Here is a 22,848-nt window from a genome sequence, read left to right as displayed (position 1 = left end):
CGGTATAAAAATAGTGCTCAGTCCGTTCTGAAATAAACAATAACACTCCACAAATGTTAAGAATGTTAACACAAGTGCCCCAGCTAAAATTCAATTAAGGTAGTGACATCAGGGTTGGACACAGGGCTTGTCCTTATTCCTGCCAGAGTTTAGTGGGAGATTTGATATTTGTTTCACAGTTAGCAAAGGCTACATCTGTCATTTCTTTTTTCCCCTCAGGAAAAATGCCAGGTTTCTAATCAGACAAATTATAGGGACGACATTAAATTCTTTAACTGCCTCAGCCCTCTGTACCTATGAAATTTCACCCCGTCTTTAAGCAGGTTCTATTTTTAAACTGGCGTAAATCAAATTTGTGGCAAGCCAGTTATAAATGAATTTGGACGTACCCACTTGGGAGTTTATCCAGATTGAAATAAATGAGTTAAATTCTGCTTCTGATGTTGAACAATGACATCTTTTGTGATGGAGACCTTTTCTTGTATTTGTGGTTGATATCATCCAAGCAGCACTTTATGAGGCAATAAAAATGTTTCTGTTCCTGTCTGGGGAAAGAATCAAAGAACATTTTTTAAAAAAAATAATTATTGGAATTCCCCTTTTAAAATTTTCCCAAGATGTAAAGAGAAAGTATGTAGCATGTTTAAACTACAAAAAAGGTCAGTAAAACAGTTGAAATTAGTATGTAAGGGCCTTTTTAATCTAGCTTTTTTACTGATGCAGTAAGTGGTAGAGATGTAGTTCTGGTTTTTATGCTTTTTCCTCTCATTTAGTCGTACAGCGTAGTATGACAAGGACCTTTGTTAGTACCCTTGTTAGTCCTCTAAACTGGCACATGAAGACAAGTGATTGTGTAGCATTTCTCTGATCTGAAATACGTTTTGGGTGACCCTGTCAGAGTAGCATCACGTTCTTCCCATTCAGTTCAACTTTACCACTGCTTTCTCCCCTGCATTTCTCTCTTGCTGATTACCAACACCACATATCTGCCAAGGTATTTTCCCAAAAGGCTGACGCAGACAGGATCTGTCTGTGTGTATCAGCAAGGATACTTCAAGGGGTCCAAAACCTACAGGTGGCTTGTAGAAACAGCCCTTTTGCCATGTGTAGCTTCTGGACACGACCTGTCTAGGTGCTGAGGTTTGGGCTTGTTTTAAGGCTGGGATTTTGAGTTTTATCATTCAGATATTTGATTTTTCAAACACAGGAAATGGGAACGTGTACTGGATGGCATAATTCACTCTGGCTGTGAAGGCACCTAAAATTTTATACAATTTAAGCTCTCAACAGGATACTGAAAAATCAAATTGTCCTTGTTTGTAGTTTGAAAATGTGCAAGCTTTTTACTTTATTTATTATAACAGCTAGCCTCTTCATGGTTTTGTGGAAAGTTGGAAGGCAGGACTATGTCTGCTGATACATCACTTTGCTGTTCTTTGCACTGTTGACGTAATATTTCCTGCTAAATTGACTTTCTTGAAAAAAATGAGATGCTTGGTTCTGTCTTATGTAATAGGGAAAATTTGAAATATAGGTTTAAGTAAGATTTTGTATTCTGCATGCTATGGATTAATTTGTTGGGAAAGGGCTTTGAAGATACAGTCTTTCTAATCTTTCTGCTAAACTATTAGGCTAATACGCCTTAGACTATTATTCAGTCCTTAGTTTCTCCTATTTCCATTCTGAGAACAAGAGTCTCAGAAGAAAAACCTCGCCATCAGGTATTCCGTAGAACAAACACATTTTTTTGAGTGAGCCAAGACTGTAAAACATCGCTACAATAGCTGTGAAAGCTGTTCTCATCCAAATCACAGCGTGGGAGAGTCTGTTATAGATTGACAAGCAGCAGTCTTTATTGACCAAGACCAATAAAATCACTACATATGTACTATCCTCAAACTCTTAACAGTTGCATACTAGTTAAACTTCTATAATTAGCTGCCCTCCAACCTACTAAACAAATGTAGTGGTGTGTCTGTAGATTAGTGATGAGAGATGAACTGAATTTGCAACTCTGTTACTTACTGTATAAAAAAATATTTTTAAAGTTACAACAAGGAGTCAGGATCATTAGGCATATGATGAATGCATCTGTCAGTGACACTCACTTTAAACCTTTCTGAGCAAGCTAGTTAATAACATGTTTTGTAGAATTCATTTGATCAGAATAATGCTAGTAGTATTTTTATTTGGAGGTTATTGTCCTTTTTAGTAATGAGCTTGAAGTCAGCATCCCCTGTTTGCCAGGCTAAACACCTGTGAAAACTATTGCCTTGTTCCCTGGAGAGCTCTGTTCAAATTCCTGTGATCACAAAATCAAGAGTTAATTTAACATGGAAAATGTAATAGTGGTTTGGAAAAGGAAGTGCTTGTTGTAGATCAGGTATCATCTGTTGGTTTATGTGTTCAGAACAGTAACCACGTTACCAGGAAGCAGATGATTCATTTAAAAAAAATAAATAAATACATTCTGGGTAGGGAAGATGCAGAAAAATAAGCTTTACCTGAAATAAAAAAAATAAAATAAAATAGTTGTACAAATTTCTATTTACTTGCTATTGAAAATTGAGCCTCAGAGAATAATAGAGACACCTTAACTCTCTGGAATTACATGGTATGCAGGGGAAGTGAAATAATTTCCCCATTTTCAAGGCATTTCTTTTTGAAAGTGTTATGTGTGTTTAGACTTTATGTTATATGAAGAGTATACATTACATGGAAGCCTTTCCTTTTTGGTGGGTGATTCTGATAAATGAATCGGGAGACACTCATGTGTTTTCACAGAAGTCTGGATTTCACTGCAACTTCTCCTGGGTTTGAGGAGTGTGAGGCTGGTGACTCAAATGGATGGTGCATCCATAGTGCTCAGTCTGCTTAAAAGAGATTTCTCTTTCTGCTTCATCTCAAACCTTCCTTAGTTAATTCTGGCTTTATCTAATTGTCATTACTACTAGCCCAGTTTTTTTCCTTAGGATATTTTGTGATTTGATTCCTTTGTTTTCCTCCTTTACCTAAAGTGTAAAGGATTAATAATAGCACCCCTTAGTTTCCATTTTTCTTCTTTTTAGCTCATCTCACAGTGCCTTTTTCTGTTCCAAGTTCTGTACCTTCCTAAAAGTGATGTATTAAAATAGCTTGACTTCTATGTACTCATTCTGTGAAAGTTTGCCATTTGTGTCTCAATCCAAAACAGGACAAGCAACAACTGTTGTTATAATGGTGCATATAACAGAGAGAATTAATAACCTTTTCCTTGCATAAATGTCGTAATCACACACCTAATACAGCAGAAAATGTAATATTAAGTCCCTGACTTTGTAAGGGTGATACTAAAGCTTTTTGTGAGTAATACCACTTCTTGTAATTTAGCATAAATAAACTTTTCAAACAGATACTTTATCCCATGTGAAGAAATATGTAGGCATTTTCACCGTGCCCCCCCTTTTTTTTCCCCTCTTTTTTTTCTCCACTTTCGCATTATTTCAATGGTTTAGGGAACTTTTCATCCTGCTTCTCTAAATTGTACCTTTTTATGTAAATGTAACATGACAGTTTCTTGTGGTAGTGGACTAAAGTAGCAAAATGACATGTTAGCTGCCTTGAAGGGCGTTATTTTCTGTATTTCTATTTAGCGAAGACAACTTGACAGTTAAAAATCTAATCTTCCACTTGTAGATTCAAGATGCTGCAAGTCAAGGCTTGAAATTTGTTGGAATTATACCTCAGTACCATTCCCAAAAGAACTGTCTTGTCAGCACCTCCCTGACACCCGCCAGTAACAACTCTGTAGAATCAAGAGATAATAAAAGTGTTTCAAATTACCCTGAGGATCATGCTTCACTGGATGGTGAGAAAATAGATGACGTTAATGGATGCAATACTCCAGCACTGAGTGAGGAAAGCGCTGACCGATGTGCCACATCCAGGGAGGGCTGGCAGGGTGAAGGACAGGCTACCGAAGAGCTGAATCTCACGCCTGCGAAGGGGAATGAGCAGATTCAACATGCGAACACAAGTGTAAGAGAAGCAGCGGACAAGCCAAATGGACTGGCGGCGAATGAAACACCAGCACGATGCTTAAAACCTCTTACTGGCAGTAAGTATTGTAGTGACCTCTCATACATAAAAGCCAGGTTAAAATTGCCTCAAATTACGTTCCTAGCTCCTTTGGGGGGTGAGGATGTGGGGAGGACCTTACTGCTGTAATAGCAAAGAAAAGATGCCCCGAGTGAGCCACTTAACCCGATTTCAGCATGGTTACACAGTTCACAATGACTGAGCGTTGTCAGATGGCAAGTGAAGAGGTGATAGAAGCAGGTGCAACTTTGTTATGGCCCATTTGTATGCCTGAGAGTAATGACTGATTGTTGTCTGCTGTTCAGCTGAATTGGTTCATTTCTGTATTTGTTGTGATACCCTGAGAGCTCTTGATCTTTGTGTCCTTTTTGTCTGTTTGAATAAAAAGCCCTGCTAAACCGCCTGAGAAAGTTTTGCAGCGATAGAAGGAAGAAGACGTAAAGCCTTATCAGAGTTAGCCCCTTTGTAGTAGGTGAACAGATAGCTGAAATTAAACCACATCAGGAACAGCAAGAATGTATGTGATCTGGACTCTGAAGTCTCCTAGTATCCTACAGGCAGGCTGGGGTCAATGCTACAGTAAGAATTGTGATCGCAGGAAAGCAGCAGTTATTTTTGTGATGGCTCATGTTTGCCGCTTCATTATAAAGGTCCTCTTGGTATTGGTGCTCCTAATGATTTGCCTTCCAATTCTTATTTTTTTGTAAGATTATTCTTTATATTTTCTTTCTTTCTTTCATTTCTTTGACATATTTCTCCTCAAGCATGCTTTCCACTTTTAAATGTCATTTTGTGCCATCAAAAACAAAAGTCTCAGCTGAGGTCTCCAAATTAAGGTGCTTGTTGCTCTGAGGTTACTTCAGTAGGGAGGAATCATAGTTCAGAACAGGACGGAGGACAGAATAATTTAGAAAATGAAAAGTCATCAGGAAAAAATATTCTTGCCCCATGTCCAGTTTAAATCTCAAAATATTTTTCTTTCCTATATTTTCTTTTACCCTAGAAAACTGCATGTACACTTATTTCTCTTACTGCTTGCTTACTTTCCTTACAAGCTACAAACCTATGTAAGAAGAATGTAGATGGAATTTTTTTGGCTGGTACTGTCCTTGACTTTAATTTATTCCTATTATTTATGTCTTGATGGATGCAGTTAAACAATCCTCCCCCTTTGGGGATTTTGTATATAGGACCAAGAATGACTTTGCATTGTAGCCTCCTTGGGCTATTGTCTTGGTTTCCGTTGCATTTTGGTGTAATTAGCTTTTTGCCATCAAATTTGGATCGTGCTCTAGTAACCTTTCACCGTGCTTTCTTCAGTTTGTGTTGGACAAGGGAGCACTCAGTTTCATTCAAAGTGTAGCTGCTATTTGGATAATTGTTCTGGTTTACACTAGAATCTTACACATTATAAACCTCTTAGTTTTATAATTCTAAATCGGTTATCTACAAGTCTCATCAGACCAGTTCTTTCTCTTTTATATATGCTGTCTTTAGAGAGTTAACCTAGCGAGTTTAAGCATCTTTTTGGTGTTCTTCTCCATACTGAACAGTGAAAATCTTTTGCTGCAAGTAACCACGTTCTTAACATTCCTGTGCAATACGAAGCTATTCACCTCCAATCTTCCCAACTTCTGTCTGTAACCGCCCAGGATTTTATGGCAGCTGCTGATTTGCCAGATAAGAGGGTTTATTTAAAAAATGCATTTAGATTCCTTATTTATCTGTCTGTCTTAGAGTGCTTTTTTGTTTCATTTCTCATACATTTATTTAAAATGGTGAGTTATGCAAATACTTTCCAAGACTGAAGGTCTGGGAAGGCAGTTTTATGCAACAGCTCACCAATAGGAGGATTTTCCCAAGTCTATTGCCTGTACAACATTGCTGATTTCTTTATTGCTCTTGTATGAATTTTTGTTATTACAGCACTCCCTTTTCCTCCTATGGAAAATGTATTTCAGTCTTTGGCACCAGTTCTCCATCCTTCCTCTGGAACGTGAAGATGGAAAGCATCAGGGTTTTTTTGTTGGCTTTGGGGTTTTTTTTCTTCCAGTTAGCCTACTTAGTCCGTAGGAAGTTACCACTCTTGAACTCCTTCCCTACATAAAACTTAAAAAAAAAAAAAAAAAAAAAAAAAAAAGGTAATATTTCCTACTATTTGTGGAATCTTAAGTTTGTTCTTTATTTTAGCTTTTATACTATTCAAGTGTTCTTTTTATGCTTCTTCATACTTTTTCTAATATTCTGTAGTGCGCGTTTGATTTCCCTTTCGTTAAAGGGCTTTTCAAACCAGTGTTGACAATTATTTGCCTGTGAACAAGGCACAGGCATTCCACTGGTATGTCCAAAAGTGCTGTGTTACCTAGAACCCAGCTGAAGGTCCATGCGTGAGCAGTTGGACTCATTGGTGAAGTCTGTTGTCAGCAGTGACTTGAAGAGTGGTTAGGGCTGGCGTAGTGTACACTCGGTAATGGTGGCAAATCAAGTCAACCACTCAGAGTCCCACACGTCTTAAACGTATGTCGTCTACAGGCCAGTGTCAAATCCAGATTCTCCTCGACCTATGGATTTTCAGCTCCATTATTTGCTGTTGTTAGTATAATGTCTTAATAGGCACCAGAAAGATCTTAATTTCCAATGTGAGTGTCTTTTGAGGGTCAGAATCAAAATGATCTTAAAAGTTTTCTACGTGTGCTCTTCTGAGATTAACCACTTGTTTAGAAAGAACATAATTATGATATCAGCAAGAAGATTAATGTTAACAATTCATTCCTTTTTACTCCATTTGAATCATGGTTCATGTCTGAGGTCTCTTGTTCATGTTTGGTTATATCGTGAGCTTCCTGCTCTCTTCTTCAAGTGCTGCCAGCCTGTCTCTGAGCATCTCCCTTCTACTCATTTTTTCAGTTTACACACTCCTCCTTGCTCAGTGATGTCTTGTCAGAAAGCAATCTTAACATTTCTCTTAACATCTCTTTCTTTAATACTTGAGGTTAGAACATAATAACTTGGAAACAAGAGGAGCTTATTGAATGAATGAATTTCCTATAAGGTCTTTACCTTTTATATTAATTTCTTCTGGGAGAATTTTTGTCGTTTGGAAGTCATTAGAAATTTTACATTGATTTCCATGTCCATTAATAAGTAAAATGTCCAAAAAATGTTTATCAGTAATTTTATTGATGGTTGTACCCTTCTGAGAATTTGGAAAGTGTATCTGCACTTAAACTTTCTTCCAATTTAAGGCTGTGAAAGCTCAGTTTTGCTGTCAACAATGTCTTTTTTTGTGACGGTAAGTATACATTAACTACTGCTATGATACACTAGAGGAGAAGGGGAGCAGAGTCTAGAAAATGTTCTCGTTTGTAAGAGCCTTCACAATTCCACTTTCAAAATTCATTTGCTGTCGTGTTCATGTCTCACCTTGGCTCAGACCCAGAGTAAACCAACAAACCAGCAAGTGTCTTCTCTACATTAGTGATTCATTGCATTTTCTTTAGATGAGACTACTGCTTGCTGGTTCCATGCCATTGTGTTATCAAAACCAAGTTATTTAATACTTTTGTTTAACGGCCATGAACTATAGATTGCAGTTCCTCCTAAATTTGCAGTAAGATTTTGTATTTGAACTGTCCTCAGTGTCACAGCTCTGTTAACAGTTCAATCGGGAGGAAAAATAAAGGTACTCTGTGCATTAATTTTTAGTGATTTTGTGACTGCTACAGTACTTAAAACACCGTGTGGAGAGTGTTTTCCTATTGTGGCTTACACTGATAACTCCAGTGAGGGGTTGTGCATTAGTACTTGAGGTATTACTGTCTTTAAATGTTTTATTGTCAAGATTCAGTCCTTTATTAGTAACAAATATTGTAACAGCAATCAAAATAACATATTGGGGTTTGGGACTCTACTGTGCTGGACACCGCAGAAACGTATTAAGGAGGTGACCGCATCCCAAAGTATTTTTTGCAGTGGCACAGTGTAATCGGGCAAGGGCAAACAGGGGTTTTACATTGTTTTAGCTGAAATATTATGATATGGTTGTTGCATTACTCCTTTTTTACTTTTTGGTAGAAGCAGAGATCTTTGCTCTCTTCAACAAGCCAAAAACCCCACAAAGATGCAGCCAGTATTATACGGTGACTATCCCTATGAGGATCTCCAGGAATGGGCAGACTGTCAACAGCTTAGAAGCAAATTGGCTGGAGCACATGACAGATCACTTCAGGAAAGGAGGCTCCTTGGTAAATGCCATCTTCAGCCTTGGAATGGTAAATGGTATGGAAATTACAGAAAGCATTATGCTGTGATTATTTTCCTTTCTCCTCTAATAGAGGTCATTATCTTTGAAGAGAAGACATTCGGGAGGTGCTTTAATATAGGCTTGGGGCAGATTTGTTTTGGATCAGCCTGTTTCAGTGAAATGGAATGAAAGCACGGGAAATATTTTGGCATTTGAATAAGGAAAATAGATCATGTATTTTATAAACATACTAGAGATGATCCTGTAATTGCAGAAATAGACAGAGTTAATAAACAGTACCAAGTAAAATGAATTAAACTAATAAGATTGTAAAGCAGATGACGTAAATGAAAGAGTGGCTTTCCTCTTGGCTGTCTGGCCACACACGGCATCTGGGTCTGATTACAGGTCAGCGTAAGGACCCTCCAGTTTCATCTGGCCAACATGTAGTCAGTTACTTCCAGTTCTTGCAGAGACCGTTTCCACCTCAATGGCACAGTGTTTTACAGAATTGTCCTCTATGTTTGTTTCATCCTAGCTAATGTGTTCATTGGAGTGATGGATAAATGTTGATCTTACTTTAGGAGGAGAAGTTTAAAAAACCAGATTTTTGCAGGTTGTAAAAATGTGACAGAGTCCAGCTTAATGCCATAGCCAGCCTGTACTACACCCGTGGCCGCTACGGCTTTGAAGATAGGCCTGCTGTTCAAAGAAAGGCTTTGGTTCAAAGTAGAGATCGGAGAGACATAATAAAGGGACCAAGAGAACAAACCAAGGGAAGTACTTGAGCATAAAAATGTTGAAGTTATAGCCAGATTAATTTTACTGGACAATTACATGACTAGTATACTTCATGGTTAAAGTGCTTATGGCTGAATCTTTCACCTAATTTTGGTTTGTTTTGCATTCTTCAAAAGGAATGTGGTTACCCATAGATTGGGGACTGCTGCTAAGATTCATGGGTTTGTGCCTCAAAATTGTAGGGGAACTGCTTCTGCAGCATCTTCTTCCTGTTTTGCTGCTGGTCAGAATTCCAAGACCCACGATAAAACACAGTAATATGAGTTGGTTCTGGTAAAAGTCAATCAGGAAATTAACAGGCAATCCTAATTTTTCATTTTGCAAGCCAGTAGTAGCAAAAAAGGAAGTTCTAAAGTTCAGCTGATGGAATGCTTTCACGTGGCTTCCTGGAAAGCCTTGTAATTGCTAGTTAACTTGCTTAAAAACAAATGGTCACTTACTTTATGTGTACAAATTGCAAATTGTAGAGGCAAACCTAATTGGCTCTATCAGGTTCAGTGTTTTCTTTAATAAAAACTGCTTATCAGCGCATACTAAAATGCTTTAAACACAGCATTTTTCTGTTATTTAAACTTCTAAAGTTCATTTACATAACAAGAGTCCTGGGGGAAGTTCATGTGCTTGGATACAGAGTGAGGAGAGCTGGATAACTGCCTGCAGACGCAGATAAAGTAGACTTGAATGACGACAGTAAATTTTCAACACAAAACAGGACAACAAATTATGTAAAAGTGGAGAGGTTCTGGATTAAGTTAGATTAAAGATTGAAGGTGAATAATTGATGAATATTTTTGTTAGCATTTTACAGTTACAGGAAGAACAGGTTTAGAAGTCAAAAAGCTCAGTCTTACGGTTTCTAAAAACGTATTAATTAGAACAGTTACATTAAAGCACTGTGAACATGCCCATGTTATCAGAAGAACATTTGCTAAGAACATCTGTAAGTTGCTGTCAGTTGCAGTTGAATGTTTATGATTTAAATTCTAAATTTTTCCTATGCTGCAGAAAAACGGAACAGCTTTTTCACTCATATGCCAACCAGCATGAAAGAACCCAGGGTAGGGAGGAGGGGAGAAAGAGGGGTCTGAGGGTTTCTCAGCTCCTTACTTTTTTCTTGTCTCTTATGACAGCCTGACCAGCTCTTCATAGCTGGCTTATTCTCTGATTAATCCTCTTCCAAATTAAGGTAATATTAGCATACTTTCTTTAATTGGTTCTATCTCATTTCTTTGTACTGAGGGCTGGTTTTCTCTTTGGCTTAAAGTATGAATTCATTATTTTGCTTATTAGACTTAAAAGCAGGGTTATTATCTTCTTCTTTTCCCCGTTGTCCTTGGAATGCCCAATGAAGTGAAGATTTCCAGATTGTCAATAGTCATAAATCTGTTTCTTCCTTCTGCCAACAGTTTAATAATTAGACTTCAAAAGAGTTTTAAAGTTCACTGATAACAATTGTTTCTTTTTGCTTATTGTACAGATAATTATAAACAAAAATATAACACAATTGCAAATTACAATATGTAAACCACACGGAGTTACACTGTATATTAAACGTGTTCAGATTTCACTACTAAGTTAGAAACAGCAGCTTACTTGGTCCTTGAATGTTCTTATGTTGACAAATAAGAGTTATTTAAATTGGGAGTTCGGTTGCTTGCTGATGATTTTCATCCAACTCATGTCATTGCTAATACTGCCTGTAGTCCCAGGTGTAAGCTGATGCTGCGTCGTGATCTAAAGTGATCATAAGAATTCACCCTTGCCCTGTTCTAGTGAGAAGTGGGGTGTAACAGGTGGGGTCTCCTTTCCTATGACAGTGAGTCTCCAATTAGCAGTGTGAGAAGGGAGGAAGAGTCAAAGCTAGGGTTGTATTTTGATGCCTTAACGGAGTAATCACACACCTGCTCATCTTTAGTTGTTCTGAACTGCAGGTCTTTAAACGCCTGGCATTCTTGTATTTGTTTTCACCCTTCTGCCTGTGAATTTCCCACCTTTCAAACTTACAAAAAGCCAGCCAGCCAACCAACCAGAAAACATTGACAGTACTTAAAGCAAATGAAAGAAAATGTGAGTTGCTTGGAAGAGGAAAGTAGACAGGTTTTTAGAGGGTCAGATTGATTGTCTCTGTTACATTCGCACTGCCTCTGACAAAGGCGAGCCAGTGATGCATTTGACTGGTTATAGTCACTGAAGTGGCTGGGATTTTTGTCATCCATATGGAATTATTTTCTCTGTGTATACTGAAGGCGAAAATATTCAGGAGAAGGGAGGAATAAAAATATGAAGCAAAGGCCAACATTCAGGTCACATGCCACATGAAGCCACAGATACCTAGTTTTTCTCATAGAGAGCAAGAGCAGCCTAAAGGTTAGTTTCCTAGATAAGGGGGATTTATAGTTCAAAGGCAACGGGGAAAATTGTTGCCCATTAGGAAAGCTGTCATGGTAAAGTAGGAAATCTTTTCCTGTATATTTCTTGTAAATCAGAAGCAAGAACATCAAAATAGCTTTTTGTCAGCTGAGCTACATCAAATATTTATACAACCCAGTGAAAATAGCTTTTTGTGCACAGTAGGATACCTTAATAAAAAATGCAGTGGTAATGGAACATTTTCAGAGGAAGGACAGTGATTATAACCTTTACGTTTAGAGCCTTTTCTTTAAGAGTGAAGTTATGTCAGTTAACAGTGGAGATTGAGGAATGATACCACAAACAGCAAAATTAAAATGGTTTGGTTTATTGACATTCCTTACTGCCCTGTTGCAAATGAACTAATGTTTGGAATTCCTAAAGACCTTTTTAGTGTAAGCTTGTGTAAGTTCCAGGAGCTAAAACTTGTTGAACAAGAGATTACCAAATACAAGAATACAAAGAGAATACAAATGCATCAGAATCAGGAAATACCTTGCATAAGAAACAGTGGAAACTGGAAAGACCAACTCACCATCTGAAGCTTTAGATGGTTGGTCTTTGTCGATGGGTGAGGTAAAGTTCACATGAATAAATGTAGGCATCTGCCCTGCAGGTATCTGCATATGAGTTGTCATCCAGAAGTACTGTTATCATCAGTGGAGGTCTAGGCCTAGACCAATATAGTCGACAGGATTTGTGTTGTGATCCATCTCATCCTACATCAGATGAGTGAAAGAGATCAGATGGATTGAAGTGGGGGATTTAGTGACAGCAAAACTAGATAAAACTGAGATACTCTGTGCCTCCTTTGCTTTAGTCTGCACTAACACAGTCTTCCAGGCCCCCAAACTTAGAGACGAAGTTCAAGCAGTTGCAGGACTAGCAGCAGTGGATGAAGATCAAGACAGGGGTTGGTTGAGTTCCTGAGACTAAATGGTCTACATCCAAGGATGCTGATGTCATAATGCGGCCACTCTTGGTCATCTTTGAAAGGTCACGGAGATCAGACAAAGTTTCCAACACTTGCAAAAGGCAGAGGTTGCAGCCATCTTTAAAAAAAGGCCAAAGGGACAATCCAGGGACCTATGGGGTGGACAGCCTCACTTCATGCCTGAGTAGATCATTGAGTAAGTCCACTTGGAACACATTTACACATGAAGAACGAGTGATTTGGAACAGTCAGAATGGATTTAACAAGAAATAATCATACTTGACAAAACAGATTGTCTTCTGTGATAAAATGACTGGATTTGTGGATGGAGAGAAAGCAGTAGATGTCATGTTGAGTGAATTCGTCAAGGTTCCCACAATATTTTTGTGTCCAAGTTAGGACCCTGCAGCCTAGATGGGAGGACAACTAGATAGGTTAAAATTGGTTGCATGGCTAGGCTCAGAGGGTCATGGTTAATAGGTCACACTTTACCTGGAGTAACAAGTGGAATACTACAAAGATCTCTCCTGGGACCTGGTGTGTTTAACAACTTTTATCAATGATGCAGAGAAGGCAACAGGGCTTGGTTTTGTCAAATTTGCGGACAATCGCATACTCAGGGGTTCAGTTGATGTGCTTCAGAACTAACTGGGCTGCTGTCCAGAGGGACCTGGGTGGGCAGGAAGAATGTGCCAGCAGGAGCTTTTTGAAATTCCATGAGGACAAATGTCCTGCCTCTGGGAAGGGAGAGGCCTTTTCACTAATCCAGGCTGGGGACTGCCTGGCTGGGTAGCAGCTCTGTTGAAAAGGTCCTGGGGGATGTTAGTAGGCAGCAAGCTGAAGATGAGCCAGCAGTATGCCCTGGCATTAGGGAAGGCAATGGCTTGTCAGGCTGTAATGACAAGAACATAGCCAGCAGGTAACAGTGATTATCCTCCTCCATCCAGACCACACAGCGTGTCTAGTTTTGGGCCCTCCCCCAAAGGGGGCAAGGAAGATGCTGACAAACTGCAGCTAGTTTAGCAGAGGGCCAACATGGTAGTTGGTGGCTGGAGCACTTGTCCTGTGAAGAAAGCCTGAAGGAGCTGGGTTGGTTCAGCCTCGAGAAGGGATAGCTTTGAGGGACGTAACACTGCCTGGCAGTGCCTAAGAGGAGACTGTCAAGATGATGGATCCAGGCTCTTGACTAAAGCGTATGGTAGGAGGATGAGAAAAAATGTGAGGAGATTGAAGCAAGAGAGGTTCTGGCTGGATATAAAGAAAACCTTTTTCATCATGAAAACAGTCACACTCTGGAAGAGGCTGCCCAGGAAGTTACGCAGTCTCCATCTTTAGAGATTTTCAAGATACAACTAGATAAAGCCTTGAGCAATCCGGTCTGCACTTGTATTGAACCTGCTTTGAGCAGGAGATTGGACTGGAGAGCTCCTGAGGTCCCCATCCACCTGAATAATTCTATAATTCTACGAAACTTGATCCCAAATGAAATAATGATTTCTCTTAATCAACTGTAAAGAGCGCCTTGGATGACTAACTCAGCTGTAGACCTCTATATCATAAATATCTAATGCTAGATTATATGAATCTCACCTAGCGGGCTGGCTCTAGAGCATGTGACTGTGGACTTAAGTTGCTCTTAGAGCTAGAGCATCTGTGTGGTAAAGGTATTGCAGGTAGACTGTCCATCCTCTTGCCCTTCCACACCTCTGTGTAAGAGTTTCGCTGAAATTCTTGCCGATCCTGTCATCTTAGCATCAGTTATGTGAGCCTTTTTTCTAAAACATGACCCTGTTAGCTCTCTTTTTTGCTGATTTCTACTTTCCCCCAGTTATTCTCAGCATCACAAATGCTTCACATGTGAAGGAATTAATGATTCAATTATTCTTTCTTTTATCTCCCTCTTTTCTCTGGAAGAGTAGTAAATGACCCGTAGAAGTGAAGATGTGTGGCCAAGGTGTGAGAACTGACAGACTTCCATTCACGGCATGAAAGTTTAAACATTGTGGCATGACAGGTTAGAGAGGGTGTTGGTTATGGTTAAGAGGGAAAAACTTCGTAAGTGTCATCAACCAGTTTCTATTGCGGAGTTTTTCACCAGCAGCACTGTTGAGCAGACACCAGTATGCAGCAGCTGTGTCTCCCTCATCATTTTCCCCTTCCAGTTTTCTCATTTTCTGTAAGTTTCTTTCCTGTATCCTAAGATTGTCTGGATGTAGCATTCAACAGTAATCATTGTACGTCCAGAATGGAAGCAAAGTCGTAGAATCAGAATTATTTAGGTCAGAAAAGACCTTTAAGATCATTGAGTCCAACCATAAACCTAACACTGCCAGGTTTATCTGCTGCCTGTAGGGTCGCACAAGCTCAGCTATTAGTTTCTAAAACATTACATATGCGCCATAACGTTCACATATGTGGAAGCTGTGAACTCCATGAGTGGAATGCGCAGCAGAGTGAAACACGAAGGATGATTTATGAGCGAGTGTAAACACACACATGCTGATGGTGTTTTGATCGCTTATTAATTAGCCGGTAAACTTGTGGGGTGAGCTCAAGCTGCAGTTGTGCCAACAGTGCCACACTGGATTTCATTAAGAGAATTCACGATACAGGAGCAGTGCACCCGTGCTGCATAGAGCATCCCTGGCAAGATGTGGGTGTCTGTGTCTAGTGGGGACCTACAGGTTTCTGCTTTCAGCTGTAGGTGCCGTTCTGTCATCCCTGCTTTGGAAAATGAAAGGGGTTATTTGTACATTATGCATCCTCAAATAGATTGGGGTACAGGTTTGGGTGTTGGAACGTGACATGTTGCACAGAAATTGAGTCGGTTCCCGCTTTGAAATGTAGGGTCCTACAAAGTGCCAGTTCTGAATGAAATATGATAGTTAAATGTTGTACCCATTTGTGTGTGGCCAGTTTATTCTCCCTGTATTTTCTGACCTGTAACCCAGCTACTTAGTGATCTGGCCTGTTATTTTACAACAAAAATGTCTGTTCTCCTCACTTGGATGAGAAATCTATCCAGATGACAGGAGTTACTACTTTGTAGTCCAGCTCATCCTCCTTGGAGCAATGTGTATTACAACCTTGCTGTAGTGGTGAGGAGTCTTCGTCTGTCTTTATTCTAAACGGTTACAGGAAACCTGTCTGGGGAGACAGTCAGCGTGAAAGTAGACCGTATATTTTTCTGCAATCCTAACAGAATCCCATGAATCCCTAGTAAGTGGTTTACAAATTTTTTCCTTCACAACCAAACTAAAAAAAAAAATAAATGCTTTATTTTTTATTATATCGTGTTAGTTTAGATACAAGTATTTGCATCTGCTTAGTTACAACCTAATGGTGGCTGAAACTGGAGCAAGAAAGAGTAGTGGGCTGTGCAAATAGAAGCAAGGGGGTGTGCAAATGCTTGACACCTGCAGCAACAGTCTTCCTGAAGTGTATTTGTAGACATAACCCTCCAACTGCAGGAGTCTGGTTTGTTGCCCACAACAGAGTGATTTCCAAATAATAAATTGAATTTAGATCATTTAATGACATTGGAAGATGTTTACTGAGATTGTGCCACAACAGGTAAGAACCCTTTTAATCCTCTTCACTGCCTCCTTTGTGAGGATTGGTTCGGAGTTTTCTATATGTTTTCCCTTGGAGGCAGCAATGCCTTCTTGCTGGCATTTCTTGACCTCGTAACATCCACCAGGGAAAGTAGGAGGACCTGATGAAACAGCTAAGCAGACTTATCGAGAAGACTCTCCTGTCAGTTCAGGAATCTGTCTGGCATGTGTGGTTGCATTTCAAAAACATATGTCATACCAGTGCAAAGAACACAATTCTTCTAAAAACGTAAAGAAACTGTCATGCAAAATACAACACTTGAGGAGGGCGATGAGCAAGGTCTTTCTAACAGTCATACGGGGTAAGTGGATTATTTCAACTAGAAAGGCTGAAACACGCTTTGTGACAATGTGAGAGGAGTTGTCTGTGTTCATAGAGTTCAATACTGCTTATTTACAGTTTTTCTAAATACAATTCTATTGCTTCATCATTTAGCTTATTTTAGCAAAGAAAGGTAAGTTCCCCCCGCCCTCCCCAGGTTATTCTGATTCTGTTCTCTCTTGGAGCTGACAAAACTTGAGTTCTTGCGTATGGGGGTGATTGCTGATTATGGGGTATACAGCTAATTTGAAGGAGAAAGTGCTGCTCGAGTAACTCTAATAGTATGCGTTGTCTGAAAAAAGGCTGAACATGCTGGGAATGCAAATGAGAATAGAGAGGCACTAAAGCAGATGGTCAAAATGCCTTCATAAATTGATTAAATAGTTATGAATGTATCTTTTCTTTCCCCACCATTCAGCTATGCCAGATCATCCTTAGTCCATGTAGATCACTGTAACTGCAATGGCCGATCTGTATGTAGGGTTCTGACTTGTGTGAATGAACGGGTATAGTCATTAATGTCAGTGTACCTTCAAAAGCCCTTGAAAATTTGACATAATAGATGGTCTTTAGCCCCTAAAGTGTGTGTGTAACTTCAAGTGGGTGAGCAGTACTGCTGAGCTGAGGACTGAATTAATTTTACCTGTTCAAAATGGGTGAGCTGTGTTTTTTGATGACAAACTCTGGACTAAGAGAGTGGACAGTGAGGTTTGCTGTTAGAGAGTATGATTACTCTTAAAAACTGCTAGAGATACTAGTCTTCATTTAATAGAGCTGGACTATCAGAGGAAGATCTATGCACTTTTCTATTAACATCCTTGGAAGAATTTGTTAGTAATATTCAAATGCCTCGCTGCACATGGGGTGCCTTCCATAAAGTTTACAGATAACTCTGTCTTTTCACAGATTCTTTATATGGGACAATGGATGGAGTATTCCTCTTTGAAGATGTTGCTGTGGAAGACAGTAAAACCATGCAGGGCTATGATGCAATTGTTGTAGAGCAGTGGACCGTCCTGAAGGTATGTCTGCAGTTTTCTTTCTTTGATTTTTTTTTTTCTTTTTTGTAAATCAAAACACTCCAAAACTGTGAGGCAGACTCACATACTGATCTGTGAGCTTCAACATACCAGACGGGCAACTGAGGTGAAGGGATGCGACATAACAGCAATGCCAGTTAACCACACTCTAGGTTTGTACAACGCACTTTTGATTTTGATAATCTCTGTGCTTTATTGAGGGGGGTGGGGGGCAGGAAATATGAGCTATTGTGAGCAATGAAACTTAGGACAATCTGTCCCAAAATTACAGATGTCTGCTAGGTTAAAGAGGATCTCCATTGGTTGTCAGGGCAACATGATCACACAAGTCACTGTAGCATCGCAGCTCTAAGGAAGGCGGCCCTTTAGGAAGGCTTAGCTGCAGGACGAACGCACAGATAACTGCATTTGCTTCCATCTGACCTCCTTCGTATGCTGGAAGAGCTGTATATTCTGGATAGGTCCCTATAAACAAACCACGTGTGTCATAGATCAGCTTTTTACTGATCCAAATGTATGCTCAAATAAGTAGAAACACTATTTAGATCAGATCAGTCGGTACCGATCTTCCACAGCAAATTTGGTACACAGATAGGTATTTGAAAAGCTGGGCTTTAAATTCTTTGTGACTTGAAGCAAAGATGGGGGAAAAGAAGATACTGTTGCATAACTCTTAGAAGTGGGGTGGTTTTTTGTTGTTTTATTTGGTTACTTGTCTGCCAGAAAAAGCTGTTACGTATCTATAAAGGCAGTATCTGATCTTTTCACTTGGAATATATTGTAAATAGTGTAAAATCCTGACAGACAAGCAAGGCGCACGCACATGCCAAAAGGATGGATTAAGGGAAAAAGGGACAGATGCTAGACTAAATGTGTAAAATTCCAGGAGACTAGGATTAAGAGGTTTGTTATTAGATGAGGACTTTGTAGCGTAGCAAGAAATGACCATCTAATAAATGGCTTGAAAATTCTTGAACAACAGTGTAATGCATTAATGGCAGCTTTTCTTGTGCATCTGAACAAACGATTCCTGTATTATATTGAATGTTATTCTAGTTATTACAGACTTGACTGTAAGTTCTTGTTCATTTTTAGGGTCAAATTATGGTGTTGCCCAGTCAGGAGCAAGGTTTTGGGGTAATGACAGATGGTTCCATGAGTGCATTAGGTCGGTGCTGATCAAGGAGGCAAATGTTAAGGAGCATTAATGTTAACCGTATATTAAAATCTGTTGGGAAAGGAATAGAGGGTGAAACAGCAAGCAAGCATATACTGCTACATATTACTGTATAAGCCACGGTTTGACGGCAACTTCTTTCAGTAGGTTACGTTAGCACAGTAATTGTTCAGAGAAGAGCAGTAAGCATGATCAACAACACAGCATTCATATTAGGAAGACTTTACATGGTGTGTCCTTCCAGCCTGCAAAAGAAAGAGTTGCAGGGCATGGAATAAGTAGAGGTCTCTGAAGTTGTGTTGAGGTACGTAAATAGGGATTGACTGTCAAAGCCGTCTCTTCCAGTATAAGAACTAAGAACTGTCAGATGGCACTAGTCAGGGCCAGGTGCAAAGCAAACAAAAAGGGGATAATTCAGCTAATTCTTTCTGTGGCAGGCAGCAGATACGTGGAACTCTGTTCTGAAGAATGCTGTAGGTTCAAGAAGTTCAGATGGGTTCAGGTGGAAGCAATGTTATTTTTTCCTCTACCTTATCTATCTCTGTGTTTATACAAGCATTTTAATTCAGGAGTGTGTTTTTGAAATGAACCTCTTGGTCCTCCCCACTTAATACGCCTCAGCTCACCTCACCCGATGGTCTCATATTGCAAAAAACAGATTCCTTTCATTAAAAACTAAGCCAGGCATACTGAGAGGAAGAGCACTAAATATTTGGGGCAGTTATCCTACGTGCTTGCCCTGATCTGTATTCTTCTTCCTTAACTGTCACAGCCACGTTGGAAACGGCTTTCTGAACTAAATGGGTTCTTGGTCTGAATCAGTTTGGCTCTTAGACAACCAGTGAAAGGTTCTCTGTCTCAGTAGGATATTGCAACAAAATCATGCATAACGGCCACTACGCACCTCTTAGTTTGCTCTGTGTGGACACAAGAAAGTTTGTCTCAAGCTACATGACAAGGACAGCATCTGATAATAAGGACTGTGGGATGGCAGTAGTGCCCAAAACACTGGGACACAGCAGAAGAGTGTCTTCTAGCAGGGCCCCTTGAAGTGTTAGAGCCCTTGGAGCCCCTGGTAGGTGGAGCATCATTTGCCTTGAATCCAGCAATTCCATGCTGGAGACACGGCTGGTCAACAGATTAAGGAATCAACATCGCAATGCCATCTGGTGTGTCAAGGGATGCTGTGGTGCAGCACGCTATGTCTTTGGGAGGGCTAACAGGGAGAATCTCTTCTTCCAGACATAAGATTTGGTATGTGCAATTTCAGACCCTGACTGATGGCATGTACACAGCTTGTTGGTATGATCAGATTATTCTTTGCTGTAATTTAAGATCTGGATGCTGGGTATTCCCTGGCAATTTTCTTCTTCTGAGATGAAGTGCTCCTCTTTTGGAGACATGATGAGTTACCCACCAGCTTGAAAGTGGAAGAGTACGGAGAAGAAAAAGCCTGCTGAAGGAAGGAGGTCGAGGCATCGGGGAACTCTTGCAAAGGTCTTATCCATTTAGAGGGACAGCAGAGCTGACCACCTGTGTTTTCTTCTCCTGGGGTTTAAATAACTGCCTGGATATTTCATGCCTCATGCTTTCTGAGACATAATAGGCATAGGTAGGTAAAGTCATCGAGTGAAAGAAAGAGTGGAAGCCGGGGAATCTGTAAGCATTTACCAGTGTTGTACCCAGAAGACCAAGTCGCCTCTCTGTTAGACCCTGTCAGAATTCACTTTTATTTATCATAACCATGGAATAATGCAGTGGCAGAGGAAAGGGCTGTTAAAATAGAGGGAAGTAGGCAGTTCAGTAGTGACAGATGTCCAAAAGCCAGTAAAGGCTTTGGTTCTGTTCTGAGTACTTCAAAGTATAATTATCACAGAGATAATTATGGAGCAGTGGAATGACTCATTTATGTAGTTTCTTAATTTTTCGGTATAGGTTTGGCTCTGATAGATTAACCTTTTCCATTTGTCATTTTTGTTTGTACCGAGGGTAGTGCAAGAAGCCCTGATGGGCAGTACGATGTAAACGTGTATAATAGATCCCTATTTTAAATTTGTATCAGATTTGATTACCTGGGTGAGCTATGGACTTGTTCAGATGTGTTCTGAACTGAATGTAAATTTATTGTGCTGTATCCCAATTCAGAAGAAGAAACAACCAAAAGAATCCCAGCCACGGCAAAAGAGAGCTGTTTTAAAAAGGACGACATGTAGCATGAATCTATGCCCTTAGTAATAAAAAGAGAACCTTTCTAAATGAAAAGGTAAAGTTTTGCTGCTTAACCATGAAGGCAAAAGAGAGGGGTTGGCACACCTCTTAGCAGAGAACGTGCTGCCTTTTTAATTGCTAAAGGTAATAAAGAAAAGAAGCCGAACAGGGTGATGCACAGGGTATGTGTGTAAAATGTCAGTTTGTGGAGGATGTAAAGCTGGCAGCTGTCACAGTATGTGGTCCCGCCAAGCAGCAGACAGGATGTAATAGCTCTGAGTAATTTAACTCTTTCTTTGCAAAGCAGAGGCATGGCATCCTCTGCAAATGACCACAGGACTTCTAATGGCAAAATGCTGTTCTCGTCCTTATCACTTTAACTCTAAACATGTCAGGGCGTATTATTTCCACCGCAGCCTCTGAGATCCAGCCCTAAAACTTGTTTGATGGTTTTAATTCTGCTTGTGCAGGCAAATGCGGGTAGACAGTTCTGATTAATCAAGCCTCTACCCAACTCTAATCTGTCACCTTCTCTCCCCCATTAACCAAGACAAGATAGCTAATACTGTCTTTAAAACTGAGTGCCTGAAGATTTATTTTAGATTTCTGCATTGTTCTGCTTCTGAAGCCTTGTTCATTTTGAAAATACTGTCCTTAATTTACAGGTATTTTCTCATTGAAAATCTACAGCTGGCAATTCATCACTTTTTTATTTTCTGCTATACCGTATCTTTGGTGTACTGACATGAATTAAAATCTCAAATACATCATGGTGCTGCCATTTCCCTGGCAGAATTGAATGGGGTCAGCGTCAGCTGTAGACATGGTAAACCTTCTAAAGTGCGATGTATCGAAAGATTTAAAAAATGATCTCTGCTGAGCCTAGGCTGCACGTTGCCTTAATGTAAGCCTTGAAACAAATTCTCTGGAAACGAGGATTTGATTTGTCTGTAAATCTGATTTAGGTCATTTGTCAGTTAAGCTATGTTCTGTGGTCTCTGGCCATGGGAGAAAGGCATGACCCAGGTCAGCAAAGGAGCTGATGGTAACTGCATGAAAAGCAGTTGTGTGCGTGACCCTTTTTACCATACAAAGGACATACATGTTGCCCGGGCATGATATTTCATCATTGTGCCCCTTGTTGCTTTTTAAGAAAAGCTGAACAAAAGCCTTCAGGAGCCTGTTATCTTCAAAAGGTTTTTGCAATTCTTGTTTTCGTTCTTTTACGTAAGATATGAAAGCAGCATATATACTTGTGTGCTGAACTCAGTAGACACGCTCTATACAGGATTAAAATCCACAGGCTAATCTTTCTTTGGTTTTGTTGATAAATTTAGTAATAAAATCGAGCAAGGCAAACTTGGTACTTTCTTGATACTTTCTTGTGATGCCGCTAGTATTGAACATATAACAAGGCAAGCGCTTCCTCCGCAAGAGTAAAAGGCACTTTAAGTAGACAGAAAAGCACAGGACTTAAAACGGTACGAATAAAAAAAAAACTTAAAGCACTTCTATCTGTCACAGTTCGCTTAGGTTTCTGATAAGATCAGAGGTAGGAATTAGTTCTCTGCTCACCCGTAAAAATCTTTTGGGAAAAAGTGAATGCGCCAGGTTGGAACTTCCCACTTAAGAACAAGCTGAGAAGTCTTTCATTCCTCTTCTATACTTTCTAAAAAAACCCACACAGGGCACAAGTAATGTTCATTCCCCAGGCAGGTAGCTGCTAGCTGGGAAGTGGTGCCTGACCTGATCCTGTGCTGCTGCCGGTGGGTGTGGGGGGGACCTCAGCATTTTGAGGGGCGCTAGAAGCAGGTGCTGGGACCCTGCACATTGCATACACAGCCTGCCTGTAAGTGGAGGGGGCCGTGCCAACGTTTGCTCTCCTGCTGCCCGAACCAGTGGCAGTAAGAGGGTCTGCGCTTCAGCTGCATTTCTCGCATGGAAATTGATTATTCATTCCATAATAGCGGAGTGGTGCACAAAGCCTTTTTGCAAAAGCCAAGTTTTGTTTGAGAATAAATGA

At 39.9% G+C, this 22,848-nt stretch overlaps 1 protein-coding gene across 2 annotated transcripts in view; it reads left to right on the top strand.

The window, feature by feature from the left end:
- RFTN1 (raftlin, lipid raft linker 1) overlaps window positions 1-22,848 on the top strand; it is a 100,443-nt gene that overhangs the window by 60,859 nt on the left and 16,736 nt on the right. For both annotated transcript variants that reach the window (XM_056336396.1, XM_056336394.1), the window contains exons 5-7: window positions 3,676-4,096; window positions 8,152-8,355; window positions 17,307-17,422. In XM_056336396.1, the coding sequence (XP_056192371.1) occupies window positions 3,676-4,096; window positions 8,152-8,355; window positions 17,307-17,422 (741 nt within the window). The remainder of the gene's footprint in view (window positions 1-3,675; window positions 4,097-8,151; window positions 8,356-17,306; window positions 17,423-22,848) is intronic.

This window comes from Falco biarmicus, chromosome 4 (genome assembly GCF_023638135.1).
Source record: "Falco biarmicus isolate bFalBia1 chromosome 4, bFalBia1.pri, whole genome shotgun sequence".
NCBI classification, from domain to species: domain Eukaryota; kingdom Metazoa; phylum Chordata; class Aves; order Falconiformes; family Falconidae; genus Falco; species Falco biarmicus.
Note: the sequence above shows the minus strand (reverse complement) of the source record. Positions and strands in the feature narration are given on the sequence as shown.